Source organism: Musa acuminata, chromosome BXJ2-10 (genome assembly GCF_036884655.1).
Source record: "Musa acuminata AAA Group cultivar baxijiao chromosome BXJ2-10, Cavendish_Baxijiao_AAA, whole genome shotgun sequence".
In the NCBI taxonomy this organism is placed as follows: Eukaryota; Viridiplantae; Streptophyta; class Magnoliopsida; order Zingiberales; family Musaceae; genus Musa; species Musa acuminata.
The window spans coordinates 32968720-32990711 of NC_088347.1; the positions used below are offsets into that span (position 1 = coordinate 32968720).

General features: G+C 39.5%; 1 protein-coding gene and 1 pseudogene across 1 annotated transcript; one reads left to right on the top strand and one right to left on the bottom strand.

The window, feature by feature from the left end:
* The first annotated feature begins 7230 nt into the window (after positions 1–7230).
* Positions 7231–9056, top strand: LOC135625269 (WAT1-related protein At4g30420-like; annotated as a pseudogene).
* Positions 9057–9429: 373 nt separating this feature from the next.
* LOC135625787 (F-box/kelch-repeat protein At1g15670-like) lies at positions 9430–10494 on the bottom strand. Its single transcript, XM_065130875.1, has one exon. The coding sequence runs from the start codon at positions 10492–10494 to the stop codon at positions 9430–9432; it is 1065 nt and encodes a 354-aa protein (XP_064986947.1).
* Positions 10495–21992: the final 11498 nt, after the last annotated feature.

Consider the following 21992-nt stretch of genomic DNA (forward strand, 5'->3'; position numbering starts at 1 on the left):
CAACAGTTTCATCATCCCATGATCGTAAAGTCCTCTACTTTTCATGGGAATGTCTATCATGTCGCAAATGAATCTATCCGTAATTGAGATGTGTTGTCCTAAAAGATAGGTGGACATTCTTTCTTCTTCATCTATTTGTATGTTGTTGTAAAACAATCTAACAAGTCTTGAATAGATGGGTTCGTTAATTTGTAAAATTGGAAGTAGATCTAAGTTTGCAAACCATTGGATTATCTCTAAGTCTCTTAGTTTATTTAAATCTACGTATTTTCCCTCATTGACACTCCTAAGTTCGAAAGAGGAAAATTTTTCAGCATGGTATTTTGAATCGAAAAGGGTGAGATCAAAATCTTCTACTAATCTCCTCTTTCCTTTATCCCTTGAGGATCTTCTAGATCCTATAACTACTGTTGTTTAGAAGAATAGTGATGAGCAAGAGTAAACGAATAAAAAGTTTAAGGGCTTCTTAGAGAGTATCTTAGTGAGATCTTCAAGAGAGGGAAGGATTGTTGATGTTTTACTTCGGAATGAGGGGTATTTGGGATGTTAAGAGAGGTGAAATGGGGATAGAGGAGGCTCGGAAGAGTAGAGGAGGGAAGGGAGTGAGTTGGGGTCGGTTTCACCGCCGGCCCTAGCTTGGGTTAAAAAGGGGCAGAGTTGCGGGCGGTTGCACCTCTGGCTGGAGCGGTGCAACCGCTTGCAACACGTGACAGCTGGAGGTGCTACCTCCAGCTGGGGCGGTGCTACCGCCTGTAGGCGGTGAGCACTTGTTCTGATCAGTGTGATCTGATCTGAGAGTTTTTTTTTTTGTCTTGAGAAGAATTTTCATTTAGAGCAATCAACTTTACTTACATAATTACGTAAGAGTTTTCATTTTAAGGCAAGGACTTTTGCACGATCAAGATAGATCTTTTAACGTGCATACTCTCAATATCGTGCACATGTTTGTGATAGTTTGTTCAAGTTGGTAAGCCTTGCAAGTTCATGACAGACTTAGTTACTTCATGATACAGATTTGGATTCGAAGGTTATGAACGGATGAAATTGATGGGTTCGAAAATCCAAAGGATATGTGAATTTGGGAATCATACGTTTCTAATTCTGAAAAGTCAAATAAGGTTGTATCTAAATCGCATTTGTGATTTTAAATTTATAATCTCCATCTGTTATTTAGGCTAGAGAGCATTGCGAGTTCCTTTTTGGATCTTGGGTCATGACTATCGAGAATCAAGGAGTAGAATATTATTTCTTGCTCCAGCCTAAAATTTTTATGTTTTTAATGTTTTTACAGGAAGGGGTGATTTTTAGGTACCCATTTGCTTTTGGGTGCCTCACAAATAGATCTACATTTTCTATCATGTTGCATAGAATTTATCATGGTTCCTTTAGGAACCCAGATCAATTTGTTTGGACTAATTTTTTTGAATGGACAATAATGCGTCTTGTGTCTAAATTTGCAACAAAAGTTGCATTTGTTTTGATGTCGAACATGTAAGATGAGACCTTTTATGAAGGTGGTTGGATTTTGGTGATGACTTCTCACAAATCCAATTTCACTTCTTTTGGGAACGTGACCCTTGTTTGCAAAGATCATGTTTAATGACTTGCTACCAACCTCGAATTTCTTCAAGGTGTCCTTAAGTAGCAAGTTTTCCTTTTGGAGAGTTTCTAGATCATGGCATTTTATACATGAGCTTAAACTATCATGATGTTCAGCTTTTAATTTATCGAAATTACAAATAAGACTATCATGCTCCTTTTTTAGTAATTTGTATTTTCTACTAATTGTCTTACATTCATCAAATAATTCATGAAAAGCATTTAATAATTCATGATAAGGTAAATCTGCATCAATTAAATTTGTTACCTCATCTCCGATGGCCATTAAGGCGTAATGAGCAACTTGCTCGGTGTTGTACTCCTCTTCTTCGGATGCGCTCGAATCATCCAATGTTGCTTTGAGCGCCTTCTTCTTTGATGTTCTCTTCTTGGCTTGGGGACAATCACTCTTGTAGTGTCCCGGCTTTTTGCACTCATAGCAAATAACTTGGTCCTTCTTGGGTTCAAGTTTATTTTTTGTGTCATTCTTAAACTTGTTTCTTTTAAAGAATTTTTTAAATTTTCTTGTTAGAAGTGCCAAGTCATCATCACAGTTCTCATCACTTGAGTTTTCTCTCAAGTGGCCTTCTGAAGTTTTAAGTGTCATATCCTTCATGTTCTTTGGAAGGATGTCTACTTACTCTTCATGAGCTTTACAAGTCATCTCGTAGGTCATTAATGACCCGATTAGTTCTTCAAGAGGAAAGTTACGTAGATCTTTTGCCTCTTGAATAGCAGTGACTTTAGGATCCCAACTCTTAGGAAGGGATCTTAGAATCTTATTTACGAGCTCAAAATCCGAAAAACTTTTTCCGAGTCCTTTTAGACCGTTGACGACATCCGTGAAACGGGTAAACATGTCGCCAATGGTTTCACTTGGTTTCATCCGGAAAAGTTCGAAAGAATGTAACAGAAGATTGATTTTTGACTCTTTCACTCTACTTGTGTCTTCGTGAGTCACTTCGAGTGTGTGCCAAATATCAAATGCGGTTTCACAAGTTGAAACACGGTTAAACTCATTTTTATCAAGTGCACAAAATAAGGCATTCATAGCTTTTGCATTAAGAGCGAAAGTCTTCTTCAATTCATTCCAATCGATCATTGGAAGAGAAGACTTCGAAAATCCGTTTTCGACAAGATTCCAAAGTTCAAAATCCATAGAAATAAGAAAGATCCTCATTCGGGTCTTCCAATAGGTGTAGTCCGTCCCATTGAACATGGGTGGACGTGTAATAGAATGACCCTCTTGGTTTCTGGCGTATGCCATCTCTCTTGGGTTTTAATCCGTTAGAGAGTTAACCCTGCTCTGATACTAATTGTTATGATCAAGAGCACTAAGAGGGGGGGGGGGGGTGAATTAGTGCAGCGGTTTCTGTTTGAAAGTCGATTCTAGGATTACTTTAACTTAAGATCAAGCAAGATGATGTTAAAGTCAATCTATGAAGGCAATTTGCAGTTATGATGAAAACCAGAATATAAGCGCAAACTGAAATACGACGTTCGTACGAAGAAACTGATTTATGGTATAAAGGTATAAAGAAACTGAATACGACGTTCGTAAATCACTTGATTAGGCGAGATTCTGTTTAAGCAAGGGTATAAAGGTAGTTTGCAGTTATGGTAAAAATCAAAACGTAAACGTAATCTGAAATATGATGATCGTATGAAAAAGCAGATTTACGTCTAAACGCTGATTCGGAAAGTGCAAAGCTTGAAACCCGATCGTATATGCGCAGAAAGCAGTAACCTTCAGAGGAGGTTTGCAGTAAAGATAATATGCTCAAAGTAAATGCAAACCGAGATTTAGAGTGGTTCGGTCGATCTTGACCTACTCCACTTTTGGCTTCCTCCACCGACGAGGTCACCGACGTCAACTAGAGGCCTTCCTTCAATAGACGAAGGCCAACCACCCTTTTACAGTTTCACTCCTTTTGACGGGCTTATGAGACAACCCTTACAGAAATTTTCTCTCCTCTCTTTACAACTAAAAACTTTGAAGAACAGAAGGAGGAGAACTTTTGGCCTTTACAATAATTTTGAGCTCTAAGAATCACAGAAAGAGATCAAGATTTCGAATGTAAGTCTATTGTTCCAGTGCTGAATGGGTAGGGTATTTATAGGCCCCAACCCAGTTCAAATTTGGAGCTCAAAACTGTCAATTCCCGGAATTCCGGGATCAGGCGGTTGCACCTCCTGACTGGAGTGGTTGCACTGCCTGGCAGAGCTCGAAGACTAAGCCTCTAGGCGGTGCCACCTCTGTCAGGGGCGGTTGCACCTCTCTGCAAGAGCTCGAAGACTGAGCTCAAGCGGTTGCACCTCCTGACTGGGGCAGTTGCACCGCTTGCCAAAGCTCGAAGACCGAGCTCAGGCGGTGCTACCTCCTGTCAGGGGCGGTTGCACCGCCCAGTCTCGCTCGGAGACTGAGCCCAAGCGGTGCTACCTCCTGGCTGGGGCGGTTGCACCGCCCAGTCTCCTTGGGAGACTTAGCCCAGGCGGTGCTACCTCCTACCTTGGGCGGTTCAACCACCTGGCAGAAATCAGGGTCCGAATGGGTTGATCCATTCGGCCCGATTTGGGTTTTTCAGGGGCCCAATTGCCCCAAGATTAAGTTAATGGGATCACCTCCCATTTCCAACTTAATCAATGTGCTAACTACGATTATTCCTTAGACAATTTCTGCAGCTTGCTCCGGTGCGTCAATCGCTTCTTCCAGCGAGTTTCCGGCGAACTTCCGTCGATCATTCGATGAACCCTCGGTGATGCTCCTGCGGACTTCCGGCAAACTCTTGGACTTGCGACGATTCACTTGGCGAGTTCCGACGAGCTTCTTTTGGCAAGCTTATGGACTTCTCGGATTTGTTCCCGCAGAACCTCCGACGACTGTCCGAACTTCCGTCGAACTCTCGAACTCCCAACGTGATCATTGTCTTGACTCCGGCGCAACTCCTGCTACATGTCTAACTTTCATCGTAGTTAATCCTGCACACTTATCTCAACACATAGATTACACAACAAATAACAATTAACTTCATTATCAAAATCCTAGATTCAACAAATATAACAATGTACAAGCAACCTTTCGAGAGATCAGTTTCTAGATATATTTTTTTTCTCGTAGCTTAGTCGCAGTGATCTAATGGACCTTACTCAAACTCCATCCTATTTAGGTCCTGGTTATATGCTTATTTTTATTGATGGCTTTACAAGTTTCAGTTAGGTCTATTTGTAAAAGACAAATCAGAAGTTTTTTTTTAAATTTCAAGAGTTTCGTTTAAAATATATAAATTCTACTCTTCATTTGGGATTATTCTAGAAGAAGAATATACATATATAATTGCTGATCTAGGAGATGATTTGAATAATCATAGGCTCACTTCTGATTATGTTTTTTTTATATAGTTTTACTTATATCTCATGGTATACTAAGAAATAACAATGAGTCTTTTTTCTATAATCAAACGAAATACAAGGCTTCCTTATTTGCCACTCAAAAATGTATATTATTCAGGTATTTAATCAAGGACATTTGCTATCAAATTAAAAAAAATTAACTATTTTACAGTGTGATAATCAAAGTACATTAAAATTGATTATATATCTAACTAAGTATATTAAAATTAAATATTATTTCATCCAAAAAATATACTTCAAGGAGTTATTGAGAATAAGTGGAGATTAAGAACAAATATAGTATCGCATATATCTTTATGAAATATCTTTCAAAAAGATCTTTTTAAGATCTTAGTAGCAAGTGGGGATCTATATATCTAAAAGTATACTTTAAATGGGAGTGTTATAATTTAAAATAAAAAAATAAAAAAAAAATAAATTATTATTTTTTCTCTTATTTTTAAAATAAATTGATTAGATAGAGTTACATAGATAAAAAGTCTCTTAGTTTAAATTGTTATTTCACTCAGATCCATCAAATTTGAGCATTTAGATCTAGAAGTCCAAAAGTAGTTCAAGATTATTTTTCTCTTTCTAAAGTTTAATATAATTTTTTTTATTAGGTTTGATGTTAGACTAATAGTATGTTATTACTATTATTTAAAAAATAACTGCATTACGTGTGCATGTGATTTCTTCCTTTCTTTAAATCATCATCGTCTCGTAAATATTTTAGATTTGTGTCGTTAGTAACGCCGGGAGGATTCCGGTGGCATGTCCCCCACACTAATTGATCAAAGCGTGCATAAGAAACTGACAGCATCGTCGTTTTGCTTGTGTTCATTGATGTGCAGAATGACCTACTCCTTTCTTTGAACGCCATTTGATGTGCTCTTCCTCACATAGGCCATCGTTTGGAAGACGTCCCTTCTCTCATGGCACATCACAAGACGAGCACAACCCCACTCGAACCTTGCTTTTCACACCATGCGATTCAAGCCTTGATTCCACATTGCATGTCCCCACACTCAATCATTCATCTAATTTCAACGAAAAGACATATAATATAAATTTCAAGCCTTGATTTCACCAACTCAAACAGACAATTGCTTTCCCAATGATACCATTTGCATTCACACTATTCTTACCCTCCATGTCTCATTTATCGACGAAGGAAAATTCTCACATTCTTCGATAAAGGCTTGTAATGTTTGGGGTCAAATCACCTCCATAATATTTAAAGGTCAACGCGGCACAAAGGACTCGTTGGTGTGATCAACTTATACCATAAGATCCACGAAAGCTGCGCACTGAGGTTGCATTACCATCACATAGCTCCACCGTAGCCGTCAAAGTAGAGCCACACAAGTTTACGGCACTTACGTGGCCTTCTTGCGATGATGTCATCCTTTCGGTGTAAACGATATTTACCGATTTAATAGTCTACTTATTCAAGATATACGTTCGGTACAAATATTATTGTTACATATCGAGTAGTAATTTACTCTTTAAATCATGCTTGATTCGAAGAAAATTTTACTAATAAGCTACGGTTTGAAAGTCTCAATTATATATAACACGAAGGTATCGAGTCAGAAAACTTTTGCCGACCTATATTTCGGGTTTAGCTCAGGTCGGATTACGTCTTGATCTCCTCCGAACGATGGACTTTGGAGATAACATCAATTACGCACCCGAAAGTTGTCAAACGATGGAGCTAAAAGGAACTCCACCAAATGCAGATATCGATAGGAAGACAATGCGTGCGGCCATTAAGAGTGGAACGATGAGGGCCGGGAATCCCAAATCGCACATGCAATTGATGGGGGCTACAATTATGTAATGCACTGTGTGGGGTGCAGCGAACGCAGGACAATAATTCAGCAAGCAGCCAGTTGAATCGTGCGGACGAGTGACTTTTGTGCACCCCTACCCATTCGACAATGGAAATAAAGGACGAAACAATCAACTATTAGATGACATCATTTGATATCGATGCAATCTATCTTATTCCCTGGATTCAAATCATGCTTATTGATGTGGACTCGGTAATGCCATGTCTAGTTTGAGTTCGACTCGAGTCGAGCTCATGCCAAACTTCTAAGTATCATCAATCTACTTGCTAGGCTTGTCTCGCTTCAATAATTGCGTGTTGAATCGAGACACGGCTGGGCTACAAATGAGTCTCGAGAATTTTCTAGTTTAGTATACATTTCATTAATGTGTCACGTATGATGAAGGCAAATTCCTATAAATGCCTGCGATCTATACGGCTCTTCTTCCTCGCGAAGCCTGCAAATCCGTGACTTCCTCCTCCACCTCCTTTCTCGAGGTTGATCCATGGCTGACACTTTCCTCGAGGAGTACAAGCCCGGATTGGCCATGGTGGCCGTCCAGTGCATCTACGCCGCCATGGCCCTCTCGGCCAAGGCAGCCTTCACCCACGGCATGAGCCCCATGGTATTCGTCATCTACCGGCAGGCCATTGCCTCCCTCGTCTTGCTTCCTATAAACACCATCACTAAAAGGTTCCTCTCTCTCTCTCGCTCTCGCTCTCGCTCTCTACGCGTGTTTGATATGGATGTCGATGTGCAGGGGGAACATAGGTCAGATCGACTTGGGAACGAGAGGCTTTTGTTTGGTGTTTCTTGCTTCGCTGATTGGGTAAGTGATGCTTGCTCTTGGCACTCCATTTTCGGGTTCTTATTGTTGGGTGGTATCACGGTCACATGAGACTCGTGCGTGTTCCTCTGTGAAACAAACAGTGCCACCCTCAACCAGTTCTTCTACTACCGAGGGATGGACTTGGCGTCCTCATCAGTGGCCACAGCAATGACCAACCTAATCCCAGCAATCACATTTGTTATGGCAGCCTCTCTGGGGTAAATCCTTCACCAAATCATCTCGCTCACAAAAGAAAATAGGAATTCAAATCTTTCATGGTGTTTGCAGCCTAGAGAAAGTGAAAGCGAGGAGCCTGAGAAGCATGGCTAAAGTGATTGGCACCGTCATCTGCGTTGGAGGCGCGACCGCCATGGCATTCTTGAAAGGCCCGAGGCTTCTATCCATGGAGTTTCGACACCTGCTGTTGGGTTCAGCAACCGATAAGTGGGTCGTCGGCGCACTTTTCCTCATCGGAAGCAGCTGCTGCTGGTCGTTTTGGCTCATCTTGCAGGTGCCGATCTGCAACAACTACTTAGACCCGTTGTCGCTGTCAACATGGATGTGCTTGATATCAACCTTCCAATCCGCCACTATCACATTTTTCTTAGAACCACAGTTGAGTTCATGGAAGATCACTTCGCTGGTTGAGCTCTTGAGTTGCTTATTTGCGGTAAGAAGATTCTCCCTTGATCCATCCCTCTATTCCTTCGCACAGCCAGCCAAGTAGGAGGCCAAAAGACTGAACAAAGGGGCGTGTGCAGGGAATTTTCGGGTCTGGAGTCACCTTTTACCTGCAATCATGGTGCATATCAGTGAGGGGACCGCTCTTCTCTGCAATGTTCAACCCACTTTCGACAGTCATCACCACAGTCTTGGCTTTGATACTGCTGCATGAGCAACTCCATCTTGGAAGGTATGGTTTTACTGCCTCCGAATGGATTCCAAACCTCGCATCGTCTTTCTTCATCCCGAAGCATACGACATGTTTCTTCTCCTGCAGCTTGGTTGGTGCAGTTGCAGTGGTGAGCGGCCTGTACATGGTTCTGTGGGGCAAAGCCAAGGATTTGGACCCCAAGAGGAAGTCACAACCAGGAGATGACTCCCACAAAGTGACCATAGTAATAGAACCAAAACTGAGTTATAAAACTGACCTAACCAAACCACTGATGGAGGAAAGAGCAGAAGAGGCAGTGGAAAAGTAGATGAAGGATCCGTGTCCCTTCTGCCTTGCAGATCAATCATCCAATCATGTGGATGGATGTTCGACATCAACACCGATGTCCAAACCAAAGCCCAAGCCCAAGCCCAATAATAAACCCAAAGCAGGCCTTATTTCGAGCTTAAGATTATTAAATATTGCTATCTTTACTTGTTTTAATAAATTGTTTATTATTATCTTTCAATTTCTTTTTCTAATTCATAGCTCCACAGATAGGAAATGGTACAGTTCTTTTTTTTTTGAAATTAATAGAATAAATGGTTATGTTAAGTAAAAATGAAATAGAATAAAAAATTTGGAAAATTATGTGTAAACTGGTCTCATAGTAGATGAAAATATAAAAATATTACCATATATATATTTTTTAATGCTGCAGACATATAGACAATACACATCGTTTGCAATCACGCGGTGATATCTAACATGTGGAATATTAAAAATACTAGTGTCTTTATGTGACATTTTGCTCACCTCTTTTTTTTTGGGTGCTACTTTAAGATTAGGTTTTGTAGTGCTCATGATGTGATGCTAGCAATCATACGGGTACTCCTCTACGCTTAGATCACCAAGCAACAAGCCACCTCCACGTGCCATTGGTACTCCGGCGGCACCTCCACGTTCCTCCATGACGCCGACGCCGAAGCCGGTGTCGTCATCGTCGTAGTTGCTTTTATGTCGAGAATTTTCGCCACAAGGGCGCCGTTGCGCATCCCTATTCCCATCACCATCAGCTTCCCCTCCCATGCCACCGCGTTCATCACCACACGCATTTCGCTCGGCAGCTTGGACACCGTAGCCCACACGCCGCCGTCTAGCTGTACCATCACTTCCCTCCCCACGCACCGGTAAATGCTCCCGTCCACTCCCGCGACGCATATCGTCGGATATTGCTCCCCCGGAGGCACCAACTCCTCCACGGGGCCCCAACTACCCGCGGCCGGGTCGAAGGCCTCCGCGCAGTGCCTGTGGAGGACGACGAACTTGCCGCGCAGGATCACCCCGCGGCAATTGAAGGGCTTGCGCGCCATGTCGGGCAGCGGCTTCCACGAGTCTCCTCCCACGTCGTACGCCAGCGCGGACCGAAGCGGGTTCGCTCTCCCGTCATGCCCGCCGGCTACGTACACCGTTCTCCAGCCCTTGTCGGAATCGTGCGTCGCCGCGCAGGCGAAGGAGGACCGCAGGGGCCACGGGAGGGGGGACCCGCGGCGCCACTCTCCAGATACGAAGTCGTAGACGTGAACCTCGTCGGTTGTGACGCAGGTGTCAATTTTCCATCCGCCGACGACGACGAGCTCGGTACCGACAGGGGCGAGCCGGCATAAGTGCGGGAGCCCATGGGTTAGGTTGGGGCAGGGGGGGAGGGAACTCCAAACACCGGTGGCCGGTTCGAAGATGACGAAGCGGTAGACCATGAGTCCTGGACAGTTGTCGTAGGTGCAGTAAGGCTGGACCATGACGACAACGGGTTGAGCGATGCCGGTGGATTTCCGGAACCGGTGGAACGTCGGGTCGCGAAGCTCCTGCCGCCAGAGCTTGCAGACTGAGAAGAGGGTGGGGAAGGCACTGTAGGGGACTCGAATAAGGCACTCGCGTGCCGCGTCGTCGGTGAGGCCTGGAATCATATCGCACCACTGTATTCTAAATTGGAGAGGAAACAGAGACGAATTGGGTGCTAATGAGAGAGAGAGAGAGAGAGAGGCGAAGCGGAGTTAAGTTTATGTAATACTGTACACATTTATTCTATGCAAACGCAGTGACATATCCTCCTCACTTGCCTTATGTAGATATGTACTTATTTAACTCAGACAATTAAATTTCTATACCATAAATTTAAATATATCATATAGCTTATATAGTAGAATCCTTAATTTGACATATATCATAAATTTAAATTGTTAGGCTGTTTAGTTGTTAAGGTAGACTCTTAGTACATTCACATAATACGTAGAACATGATTCATAAATGATTAATATTGTTTTTCTATTTTTTATATATTTATAATAATTAATTACTAAATTTTGAGATTTTTTGAACGTATATTGTAATCAAATATAATTTAGTTTAATTTCGAGTGAAACTTGATTAATTTTCACGAAAACCAATCCAAACCTTCACAAAACCATCATAGTTAAAATTTATGATAATTAATTATTAAAATTAAAATTTTAGATATATTTTTTAGTCGAACATAATATAGTATAATTTTGAGGATAATTGAATCAATTTTCACAAAATTAATTGGTCACTTGAATTGTTGGGAATATATAATCTAAGTCAGCAGAGCCATGTGGATGTTCAAAGGAGATGGGGATTTGATGTCCAAGCCCAAGCCCAATAAAAACCCAAATCAGGCTTTATTTGGTGCATAAGTTTATTTATTACATATTTCTATCGTCACTTTTTTGTGATAAATTATTTATTTCATCATCTTTCAATTTCTTTTTCTAATTCATAGTTCGGCAAATAGGAAATGGTATAACTCTTTCATAATTGTGTCGTCTGTTATCGTTTTTTGAAAATAATAGAATAAAACGCATATGTTAAGTAAAACTAAAATAAAATAAAAAAATATATATATAGGAAATTATATGCAAACTGGTCTCGTAGTAGATAATAATATCCGCCACCGAATGAACAATATTACCATAATTGTATTTTTACGACGTAGACACGTGGATACATATCCATGCCAAATAGTGAATGACGCTGTGATATCTAACATCACATTTCCGTCACTGTGCTGCATCAAGATTAGAATTTGGAGTGATGATGATGTGATGCTAGCAATTATACGGTAGTTACCATGGATGAGTTGCATCATGTGGCAAACACTGACGCATTGATCATCAAGCAACAGCCGTCGCAGCCGCTTGCTTAGTCAGCGTCGCTCGTCTCCCTGTCTTCGGTGATTAGAAGGTCTTATCGATGAAAATTGAGGTGAATACCCATATGTTCTATCCAAAGAGAGAGAATTGTGATACTCTTTCAAAAATTCATACATCAAATTATATATTTATAAAATATAAATTTTATTCTTATCAAAATGAGTTCTTATGGATCCAACATCATCATACTTTATCTTTTTTATCAATTACATCAGGATTATTATCCGAGGATTACTATAGTCCATCTCTAATCCTGAAAAGAAAGTCAGAGTGTAGTTGGTTTGCTTGGCTTCCGCCTTTTAGTTGTATGAGAATCATTCACTTTATTTTCCTACTTAATATATCGATCATGATATTTGCTCTTTTGAGGTTTATGTTTTATTATCATATTAAATTTAGTGAAGAAGTCCACCACGTTGTGAGAGGTTATTTTGAGTTTAGATATAACTTATTGTGATATTATTCGTTTTTAGCACAAATCACATTATGAAAAGATAGTGTCATCATATTCATAGATAATGGACTATCGTTGTTGTCTCTTTCTCGTATACCAATGATCGTCACTTGGTCTCTTTATGCTTGTGGCTCTCATAAGTTATCGGATGACTCTTTTGCATAAGTATTTCTCTAATAATAATGTCCAAAGCATCTATATAGACTTCAAAAGATTTTTTATAGTTTGATAATTTACGTATCAAATCTTCTAATACAATAGTTTTGAAGTCTTGGAATGTCACTTGACATTTATCTGACTATTGCTAATGCTACTCTTTTTTCAATAATTCTGACAATGGTGCTCTGCGCTTTAAGTACCTAACAATAAAGCATTGATAATAATTGTTGAAACTAAGGAATGATCTGTCATAGTCGACAACTTTGTCATAGTATTTGCCACTTTGTCATAGTCGACAACTTTGATTTGTCCAATCGAATGGATCCTCTATCGACTCAATGCCTCAAGAATGTAAGACATAGCCTAAGTTTTCTATAACTTGTAGAAAGTATGATGTGGCTTGAGCATTAGTTTGACCAAAAGGCATCATTAAAAAATCGAACATATCATAAATAGTCAAACAGGTAGTATTCACTTCATTACCTTCGACTATACATACTTATGAGTACCCCGATCGAATGTCAAGTTTAGAGAAATATGTCATATTACCTAATTGATTGACAAGTTCACGATAAGTGGGATGAGATACTTATTTTTCACTATATCTTTTTTAAGACCTAGTAGTTAATCCATAATTGAAGATTCCAATCTTGTTTCTTCTAAAAGAGGATTATAACTCCGAATGGTATTTTAGAACTATGAATGAGACCATCGTGTAGCAATTCATCTAGCTGCTTCCTAAGTTCTGTGGTATGGTAGTCTTGTTGAATGCTTCACTCCTGGCTCTAACTCAATATGGTGATCCATGCTTCTGCATGGCGGTAGAGTTTTTGACAACTCAAGTGGTATAACATCTGTGAACTTCTTCAAAATATTTGCTATCACAATAGTTTCATGAGTGAGTTCCACATCAAGTGGCTTCGATTTTATTATAGCCACGAAAGTTAATTCATCTTTTCGCACCCCATTCTTCTATTACAAAGTTGATATTTGTTGTGGGTCTTTAGTTCATTCTCAAGAAACTAGAATCATGCAAGGATTGTCACCTCCTAATCAAGTAGAGAGTTTAGGAATGATATTAACACCATCTTCATCGCCTACATAAACTTTATTTGAAGGATCATTCGAAAGTCATTCAATTGCACTATTATTATGTTTGTGCTTTTACTCCATGTCTGAATCTTTATAGGAATCTCTTTTGCAACTTGAAGATATTTTTAGCCTTCAAGTTTATAGCTTTTATCCACTTGAGTTTTTCTCTATGTTTAGCCCAAGTTGTCTTACTTCTTGATCAGCAATGAAATTGTGGGTAGCATCTGTGTTCCCCATTGCATGAGTTATTTGATCATTTAACTTGATGTCCATTTATATCTGCTCATTGCTCTTTGCTTTCAATTGCTTCATATTCACGTTCTCTCCCACTTAACCTTGCAACACATCCAACAAACATATTATTCCCATCTGGGATTCTTGTGACTCCTTATTGTTGTTATGGATTTTGATATACTCGAACTAAGGATGGCGATATTGCCTCTGTCCGATCTAAGGGGATGGATTGATATTGTTAATATATTGAGTGGATACTTTTGTGGGTACTCCTCTTCATATGCAGTCATTCACACAAGAAGCATCCTTTTGATTTTAGGATCTTATTTTCAATTACTTCATATTTACATTGTCTCCCACTTGTCCCTGCAATACGTTTAACACATTTCTCCTATCTGGGATCCTTGTGACTCATTATCATTGTTGTGAATTCTAAATTACTCGAACTAAGGACGATAACCTTGTCTTTGTCTATTATAGGAGGATAGATTAATATTGTTAATGCATTAGGTGTTCATTTTTGTGGTCACTCCTTCATCGTGTATGGTCCTTCATATAAGAAATATCATTTAGGTTTTCGAGCCTTGCCTTTTGAATTTGATCCTTTATGGGAACCTTTTTTTTTGCTTTATTGCAGGCTTCTTCTTTAGGAATTCTTAGATGGGCAATTTCCTAAAGATTATTCCTTTCTCCTAGAGTTCTTTGAAAAAACAAAATTTGTGAGCCATTTTGTAGTTGTGATTGTCCGACCAAATCGACGATATTCCTTCAATTCAGTTTCTATTGTAACTATAGATTTAGACTATCAAAGAAGTTGAACAACTTATCCTTTTTGGATAAACTCAGTGTTCTCAGGAAGGAATTGAGTTCTCAACTCTTACTTCAAGTCTTCTCATGTGTCCACTAGATATCGACCTTGCTAAATCTCTTTTAAATATATGATTGCTATTGAAACTATGACTTCTTTAGAATTGAGACTCATAGCTTTAAAGTATTATTCTATATTAAATAAAAAGTTCATAAGTTCCTTCGCATTCTTGGCACTCCCATAGCATATCACAGGTGCATCAAGTTTTGTGTTGGAGTAACAAGGGTGTTGTTCCCTCATTAAGAGCCCTCATGAACAACATAATCCTGCATGTGAGTTTTGTCATAAGTTCATGCAGGTGCTACATGGAGTCTTTGGTCTATTTCGTCAATCGATCTACTTGTGACTCGACATTATTGATCCATGATTTCACCTTATCTTATAAGTTCTCTACTAAAAAAAACCTTCATTGGCTTTGATAGAGTTCTTTTAGACTCACTTTAAGGACATCAATGTGGGTTTCTCTTTTTGATTGATACTACAAATTATACTTTCTTCAGAGAATAGTCAACTTTTCACTTACCATTTTCCTTGTTGCGCTCCTATTGAGCAACTCTAATAGCTTAAAGAATGAGTTTGCACTTGTAGCCTACCTGCGATTGCTTAGGGCAATAATCTAGCTTGCCCAATCTTGCTTGATTCACTACGATGCTTCACCATGGTAAGATTGTGAAGTTTTATTATTTGCTCAAATTGCTTGCTCACTTTAATACCACAATGTGATGGAATTCATTGGAATTATCGAAGTTGTGAAACATCCTTGCATTATTTGTCCACATAAGAGTTAGCCTAGTTGTAATCTCACTTAGCTCCTAAAGGGTATATAAAGGAGTAAATTAATTAGTTTAAAAAATTAGCAGCTAATAAATTTTGATGTCTCACAAAAAGGATAGTGTTATAAGCAATTCAATAAACATTTCGTATGTAAAAGAGAAGAAAATAAAAACTTTAGAAAACAAACTGTTGGGCTGGCAGCCCAAAGTGGGTTCAGCCCATGGTGGGCTTTATCAGCCCACAACCCATACCCCTTTGACCTAACCCTAGATCAATATAAGGGGGGTGTGGGGGCTGCGTTTTAGAAGCAGAAAAGAGGCAGAAAAAGGCAGCAACATGGGCAGCAATGTTGACATCCTCGTAGCAACAAAGAGAGAAGAACAAGGCAGAAAAACAAGAGAAAGAAAGGGAAGAAGACAAGGACAACGCAGAGAGACTGTTCTCAATCATCTAGCAGTGTTCTCATCTCAGGTTAGATCAAATCTACAGTAGACTCTTGCTGTGATTACTTAGGGAGGTTTTAGATATTGTGGGCAGTGACGTAATCCTTATATCCCAGTTATTCTCTTATGGTTGTTGTTAGGGTTTTGGGCAAGAGATTGAGATTTGTATATTCATTATTCTCATAGTGGATTATCTCTAGTTTGCCCCATGGTTTTTACCCTTCACATTGAAGGGGTTTTCCACGTATATCTTGGTGTTTTGTTTGATTGTGTTTCTATTTTATTCCGCTGTGTATTATGGTCTTCTAGTATTTGTTCACATACAAAGGTTATTCCTCTTTATATCCCCATCAACTGGTATCAGAGCAGGGTTTTGGTGATTTAATTTTTGTATTTGAACATGGAGGCCAATAATGTTTCTCGCATGATTAGTTTGAATGGAAACAATTGGATGATATGGAAACCAAGAATGAAAGATCTCTTGTATTGCAAAGATTTGTATGGACCTTTGCAGGGGATAGTGCAAAACCTACAACTATAACAGATGATGAGTGGAAGAGGTTAGATCGAAAAACAATTGGGTTTATTAGACAGTGGCTTGATGATAATGTCTTTCACCATGTTTCTACTGAAATTTCTGCATATTCTCTTTGGAAAAAATGAAAAGTCTCTATGAAAGAAAAACAACTGGCAACAAAGCTTTTTTGATCAGAAAACTTGTGAACCTAAAATATAGAGAGGGTGCTTTTATTGCTGAGCATTTGAATGAAATGCAGAGCATTACTAATCAGTTATCCTCTATGAAAATGTCTCTTGATGATGAGTTGCAGGCATTGTTACTTCTCAGTTCATTACCAGAAAGTTGAGAGACACTAGTGGTTTCCCTTAGTAATTCTGCGCCAGATGGTATTATCACTATGAGTCAAATAACAAGCAGTTTGTTGAATGAGGAGTTGAGAAGAAAGAGTTCGGCAATATCTCAGAATGATTCACAGGCACTTATCTCAGAGACCAAATGAAGGTCAAAGTCTAGAAGCAGTTCACGTATGGGTAGGAGCAAGTCAAGATCAAGAAAAGATATTGTTTGATATAACTATGATGAGAAAGGACATTACAAGAACTAATGTAAGCAACTTAAGAAGAACAAGAAAAAGGGAAAAGAAGTGGAGTCTACATAGTCAAAAGATAATACTACAGTTATAGTGCAGAGTGGTGATTATTTGATTTTGTCTCCTTCTGATGATATTTTTTCTTGTGTATGTCAGGATTTTGAGTGGGTGATTGACACAGGTGCTTCTTATCATGCTACACCACGGAGGGAGTTTTTTGCTACATACAGGTTTGGAAACTTTGGTGTTGTCAAGATGAGCAACTATGGCACAACAGACATCGTTGGCATGGGTGATATCCATTTAAAGACCAACCTTGGCTGCAAGTTGGTACTTCAGGATGTGAGGCCTGTGGTTGACTTGAGGTTGAATTTAATTTCAGTTGAAAGACTAGATGATGAAGAGTATGAAAGTAGATTTCACAAAGGGCAATGGAAGCTCAGTAAGGGTTCTCTTGTTATAGCTAGTGGAAAGAAATGTCATACTTTGTACAGGTTGCAGGCTAAAGCTTATGGTGAGCAGTTAAATGCTACAGAGAAAGACTTTAGTATGGAGTTGTGGCATAGGCGATTGGGACACATGAGCGAGAAGGGGCTGCAAGCTCTTTCCAAGAGAGAGGTATTGCCAGATCTCAGAGGTATACATCTGAACCCTTGTATTGATTGTTTGGCTGGTAAACAACATAGAGTTTCATTTGCTAGTGCTGCTTTGTCTAGAAAAATGCATGCCTTAGACCGTGTTTATACAGATGTATATGGTCCTTTGAGGACAAAAACTCCTGGTGGATCTGTTGATGTTCTTGGTATAAGTGGTGCACTTTATTTTGTCACTTTTATAGATGATTTTTCCAGGAAAGTTTGGGCTTATGCTTTGAAGACCAAAGATCAGGTTATTAATGTCTTCAAAGAATTTCATGCCAGGGTTGAAAGGGAGACAGAAAGGAAATTGAAATGCATAAGATCAGATAATGGTGGTGAGTATACGGGATTGTTTAATGACTATTGCAGGTCACATGGGATCCAACATGAGATGACAGTTCCTGGTACACCTCAGCATAATGCAATTGCAGAGAGGATGAACCACACCATCATGGAAAAAATCAGATGTATGTTTTCACAGGCCAAGCTACCCAAAAGGTTTTGGGATGAGGCTTTGAGGACTGCAGTTGATGTGATCAACTTATCACCATGTACAGCCCTAGATGGTGATGTTGCAGAGCATGTATGGTCAGGGAAAGATGTTTCCTACAGACATTTGAGAGTGTTTGGTTGTTGTGCATTTGCACATGTTCCAGATAATGAGAGGTCTAAGCTGGATGGTAAGTCTAAAGAATGTATTTTTCTTGGTTACTCACATGATCAGTTTGGTTACAGGCTTTGGGATCCAGAAAAGCATAAGGTGTTCAGGAGCAAAGATGTGGTCTTCTTTGAGGATCAAACCTTTGAGGATTTGAAGAAGAAGGCACTAGCCAAGACTTCTGCAGAAGGATTAGCAGATTGTGACCCAGTTATTCCTTCAGTATATCAGGGTGATGGGGGAGATGTGCAGGAAAATAGTGTAGAGCCTGATGTTGATTTACCTGCAGGACATGTTGAGCAAGAAGAAGTAGGAGAGCAAGTTCCCGCAGAACCTCAGTTAAGAAGATCTTCTAGACAACGTTAACCTTCCAGAAGATACTCTACAGATGAGTATGTAATGCTTACTGATGCAGGTGAACCAGAGAGTTACCAGGAAGCAGTTGAGAGTGAGCAGAAAGAGAAGTGGTTAGTTGCTATGCAGGAAGAGATGGATGCTCTTCAGAAGAACCACACTTATGATTTGGTGCTGCTACCAAATGGAATGAAGGCCTTGAAGAACAAGTGGGTTTTTAGGTTGAAGACTCAAGAATATTGTTCTCAACCAAAGTACAAAGCTAGATTGGTTGTGAAAGGCTTTGGTCAAAAGAAAGATATTGACTTTGAAGAGATATTTTCTCCTGTTGTTAAAATGTCTTCTATTCGTGTTGCTCTTGGTATTGCTGCTAGCCAGGACTTGGAGGTTGAGTAGTTAGATGTGAAGACAGCTTTCCTTCATGGTAATTCGGAGGAGGAAATTTATATGGAGCAACTAGAAGGCTTCAAAGTCAAAGGTAAAGATAATTTTGTCTGCAAGTTGAAGAAGAGTTTGTATGGGCTAAAGCAAGCTCCAAGACAGTGGTACAGAAAGTTTGCTTCATTTACGATAGAAAATGGATGCAAAAGAACGACTTCAGATCATTGTGTGTACATCAAAGGGTTTGGTGAGGATTTTATTATTCTCTTACTTTATGTTGATGACATACTTATTCTTGGGAAAGATATGTCTAAAATTAACATGTTGAAAAAGGAATTGAGTGAGTCTTTTGCAATGAAGGACATGGGGCCAGCAAAGCAAATACTAGGCATGCAGATTTCTCGTGACAGAAAAAACAAGAAGATTTAGTTATCACAGAAGAAATACATCGAGAAGGTATTGGAAAGATTCAGTATGATAAATGCAAAACCAGTTAGTTCTCCTCTTGCAGGTCACTTCAAGTTGTGCTCAGAATAGAGTCCGTCAAGTGATGAGGAGAAGGAGAAAATGCAAAAGGTTCCTTATGCTTCAGCAGTTGGAAGTTTAATGTATGCAATGGTATGTACGAGGCCAGACATCGCATATGTAGTGGGTGTTACTAGCAGATTTCTTGCAAATCCAGGCAAAGAGCACTGGGCAGCAGTGAAGTGGATTTTTAGATATCTCAGAGGGAGCTCTAAGGTTTGTTTAAGCTTTGGAGGTGGACCACCTATGTTGATAGGTTACACAGATGCAGATATGGCAAGAGATATAGATACGAGGAAGTCCACTTCAGGTTATGTACTTACTTTTGCAGGGGGAGCTGTGTCATGGCAATCCAAGTTACAAAGGTGTATTGCTCTCTCCACCACAGAAGTAGAATATATTGCTGCTACAGAGGTATGCAAAGAAATGTTATGGATGAAAGAATTCTTACAAGAATTGGGGCTAAAATATGAAAATTATGTGGTGCATTGTGACAGCCAAAGTGTCATCCATTTGTGTAAGAACCCAATGTTTCATTCCAAGTCAAAGCATATAGATGTCAGATACCACTGAATTCGAAATGTATTTGAAGAGAAGCAGTTGCAGCTTCAGAAAATTCATACAGATGACAACGGAGCAGATATGTTGACGAAGACCTTACCAAAAGAAAGACAGGAGATATGCCGACAGTTGATCGGCATGACTTCACATTGAGGAGTCATGGGACAGCCTCCCTTATGGGCTGAAGGGGGAGGCTGTTGGGCTGGTAGCCCAAAGTGGGTTCAGCCCATGGTGGGCTTTATCAGCCCATAACCCACACCCCTTTGACCTAACCCTAGATCAATATAAGGGGGGTGTGGGGGCTGCGTTTTAGAAGCAGAAAAGAGGCAGAAAAAGGCAGCAACGTGGGCAGCAACGTTGACATCCTCGTAGCAACAAAGAGAGAAGAACAAGGCAGAAAAATAAGAGAAAAAAAGGGAAGAAGACAAAGAAAACGCAGAGAGACTGTTCTCAATCATCTAGCAGTGTTCTCATCTCAGGTTAGATCAAATCTACAGTAGACTCTTGCTGTGATTACTTGGGGAGGTTTTAGATATTGTGGGCAGTGACGTAATCCTTATATCCCAGTTAATCTCTTGTGGTTGTTGTTAGAGTTTTGGGCAAGAGATTGAGATTTGTATATTCATTATTCTCATAGTGGATTATCTCTAGTTTGCCCCGTGGTTTTTACCCTTCACATTGAAGGGGTTTTCCACGTATATCTTGGTATTTTGTTTGATTGTGTTTCCATTTTATTCCACTTGGTATTATGATCTTCTAGTATTTATTCATATACAAATGTTATTCCTCTTTATATCCCCATCACAAACAAATAGTCACAAGTTCTCAAACAAGTTCTCAAACAATTATTGATAAGTCACAATAAGCTTTACATATAAAATTATAAATCCAATGATCAGCATTTATTTAAACCTCTTTCTAATCATATGCCACGTAGGTGATTCTAGAGCGTTAAATTAGTTGATATTATATATTGCAATGTAATCTATAAAAATTAGATCGACATATAAAATTATTTATACTCTTAATTTTTATATTAAATATATATAAAAAAAAATAAGATAAAATATACCATGAAACATACGTACTAGCCAATAGATCGTGGAGAGGACGACGTCAAGCGCAGCCCGGAGCCAATAGAACGTGGGGCGACGAAGCTCGTGCTCCCAAAGCTTGGGAATAGAAAGGAGGGCGCGGAAGGCATCGAAGCGGACTCGAGCGAGGTATTCGCGTGCCAAGTCGTCGGGGAGGCCGGGCAACAGAGACGAATTGGATGAGGAGCACATAATTGGTAAAAGCATGTGTACTTGTCCTCATCATTTGCGACGGATAATTGTTTAAGGATGTGATGTGAGCACAGCTGCCTCTCTCCATTACAAAACCACACAGGTACATGAGTTTTTACTGTGAGTGGATTGTCAGCTTCGTCTCACGCCAATTAGCACGTCACGTTCCTTCCCAAAGGCAAAGGCCGGGATCCACGTTTTCCGTGTACTCTCGTTTTCCATAGCAGTGCACGTCAGCATCGCCATCATACGTGCCAAGAGCAAGGTGGCAATGGACTATATTATTATTTTCTAGAACATGAATGGATTATGAATCATTTATTGATGAGTTCTGATATAAAAGAATGGATTATGAACCATATGCTTTGGGATCATATGGTAATTCTAACCATTAGCTAATCGATACAATAACTCATGGTATCATATGTTATGACTGTATCACAACGTACTATAATTGACTCCATAATTTATCAAGCTTAAAATATTTATGATCAAATTAATAATAATACACTTATATAGTACGAAATATGTTTTTCTCAAACTCCAAATCTTAACTTTAGAATAATACATACAATAATTGATAGGAAAAATAACAATGCTGCTAACTCACCCTATCACATAAGGCTGAAAAGACCATCTAAGCAAAGACATGAGCCACTCGCGGAAACTATCCGTCAGAGAAAGGTCAATGATGATAGG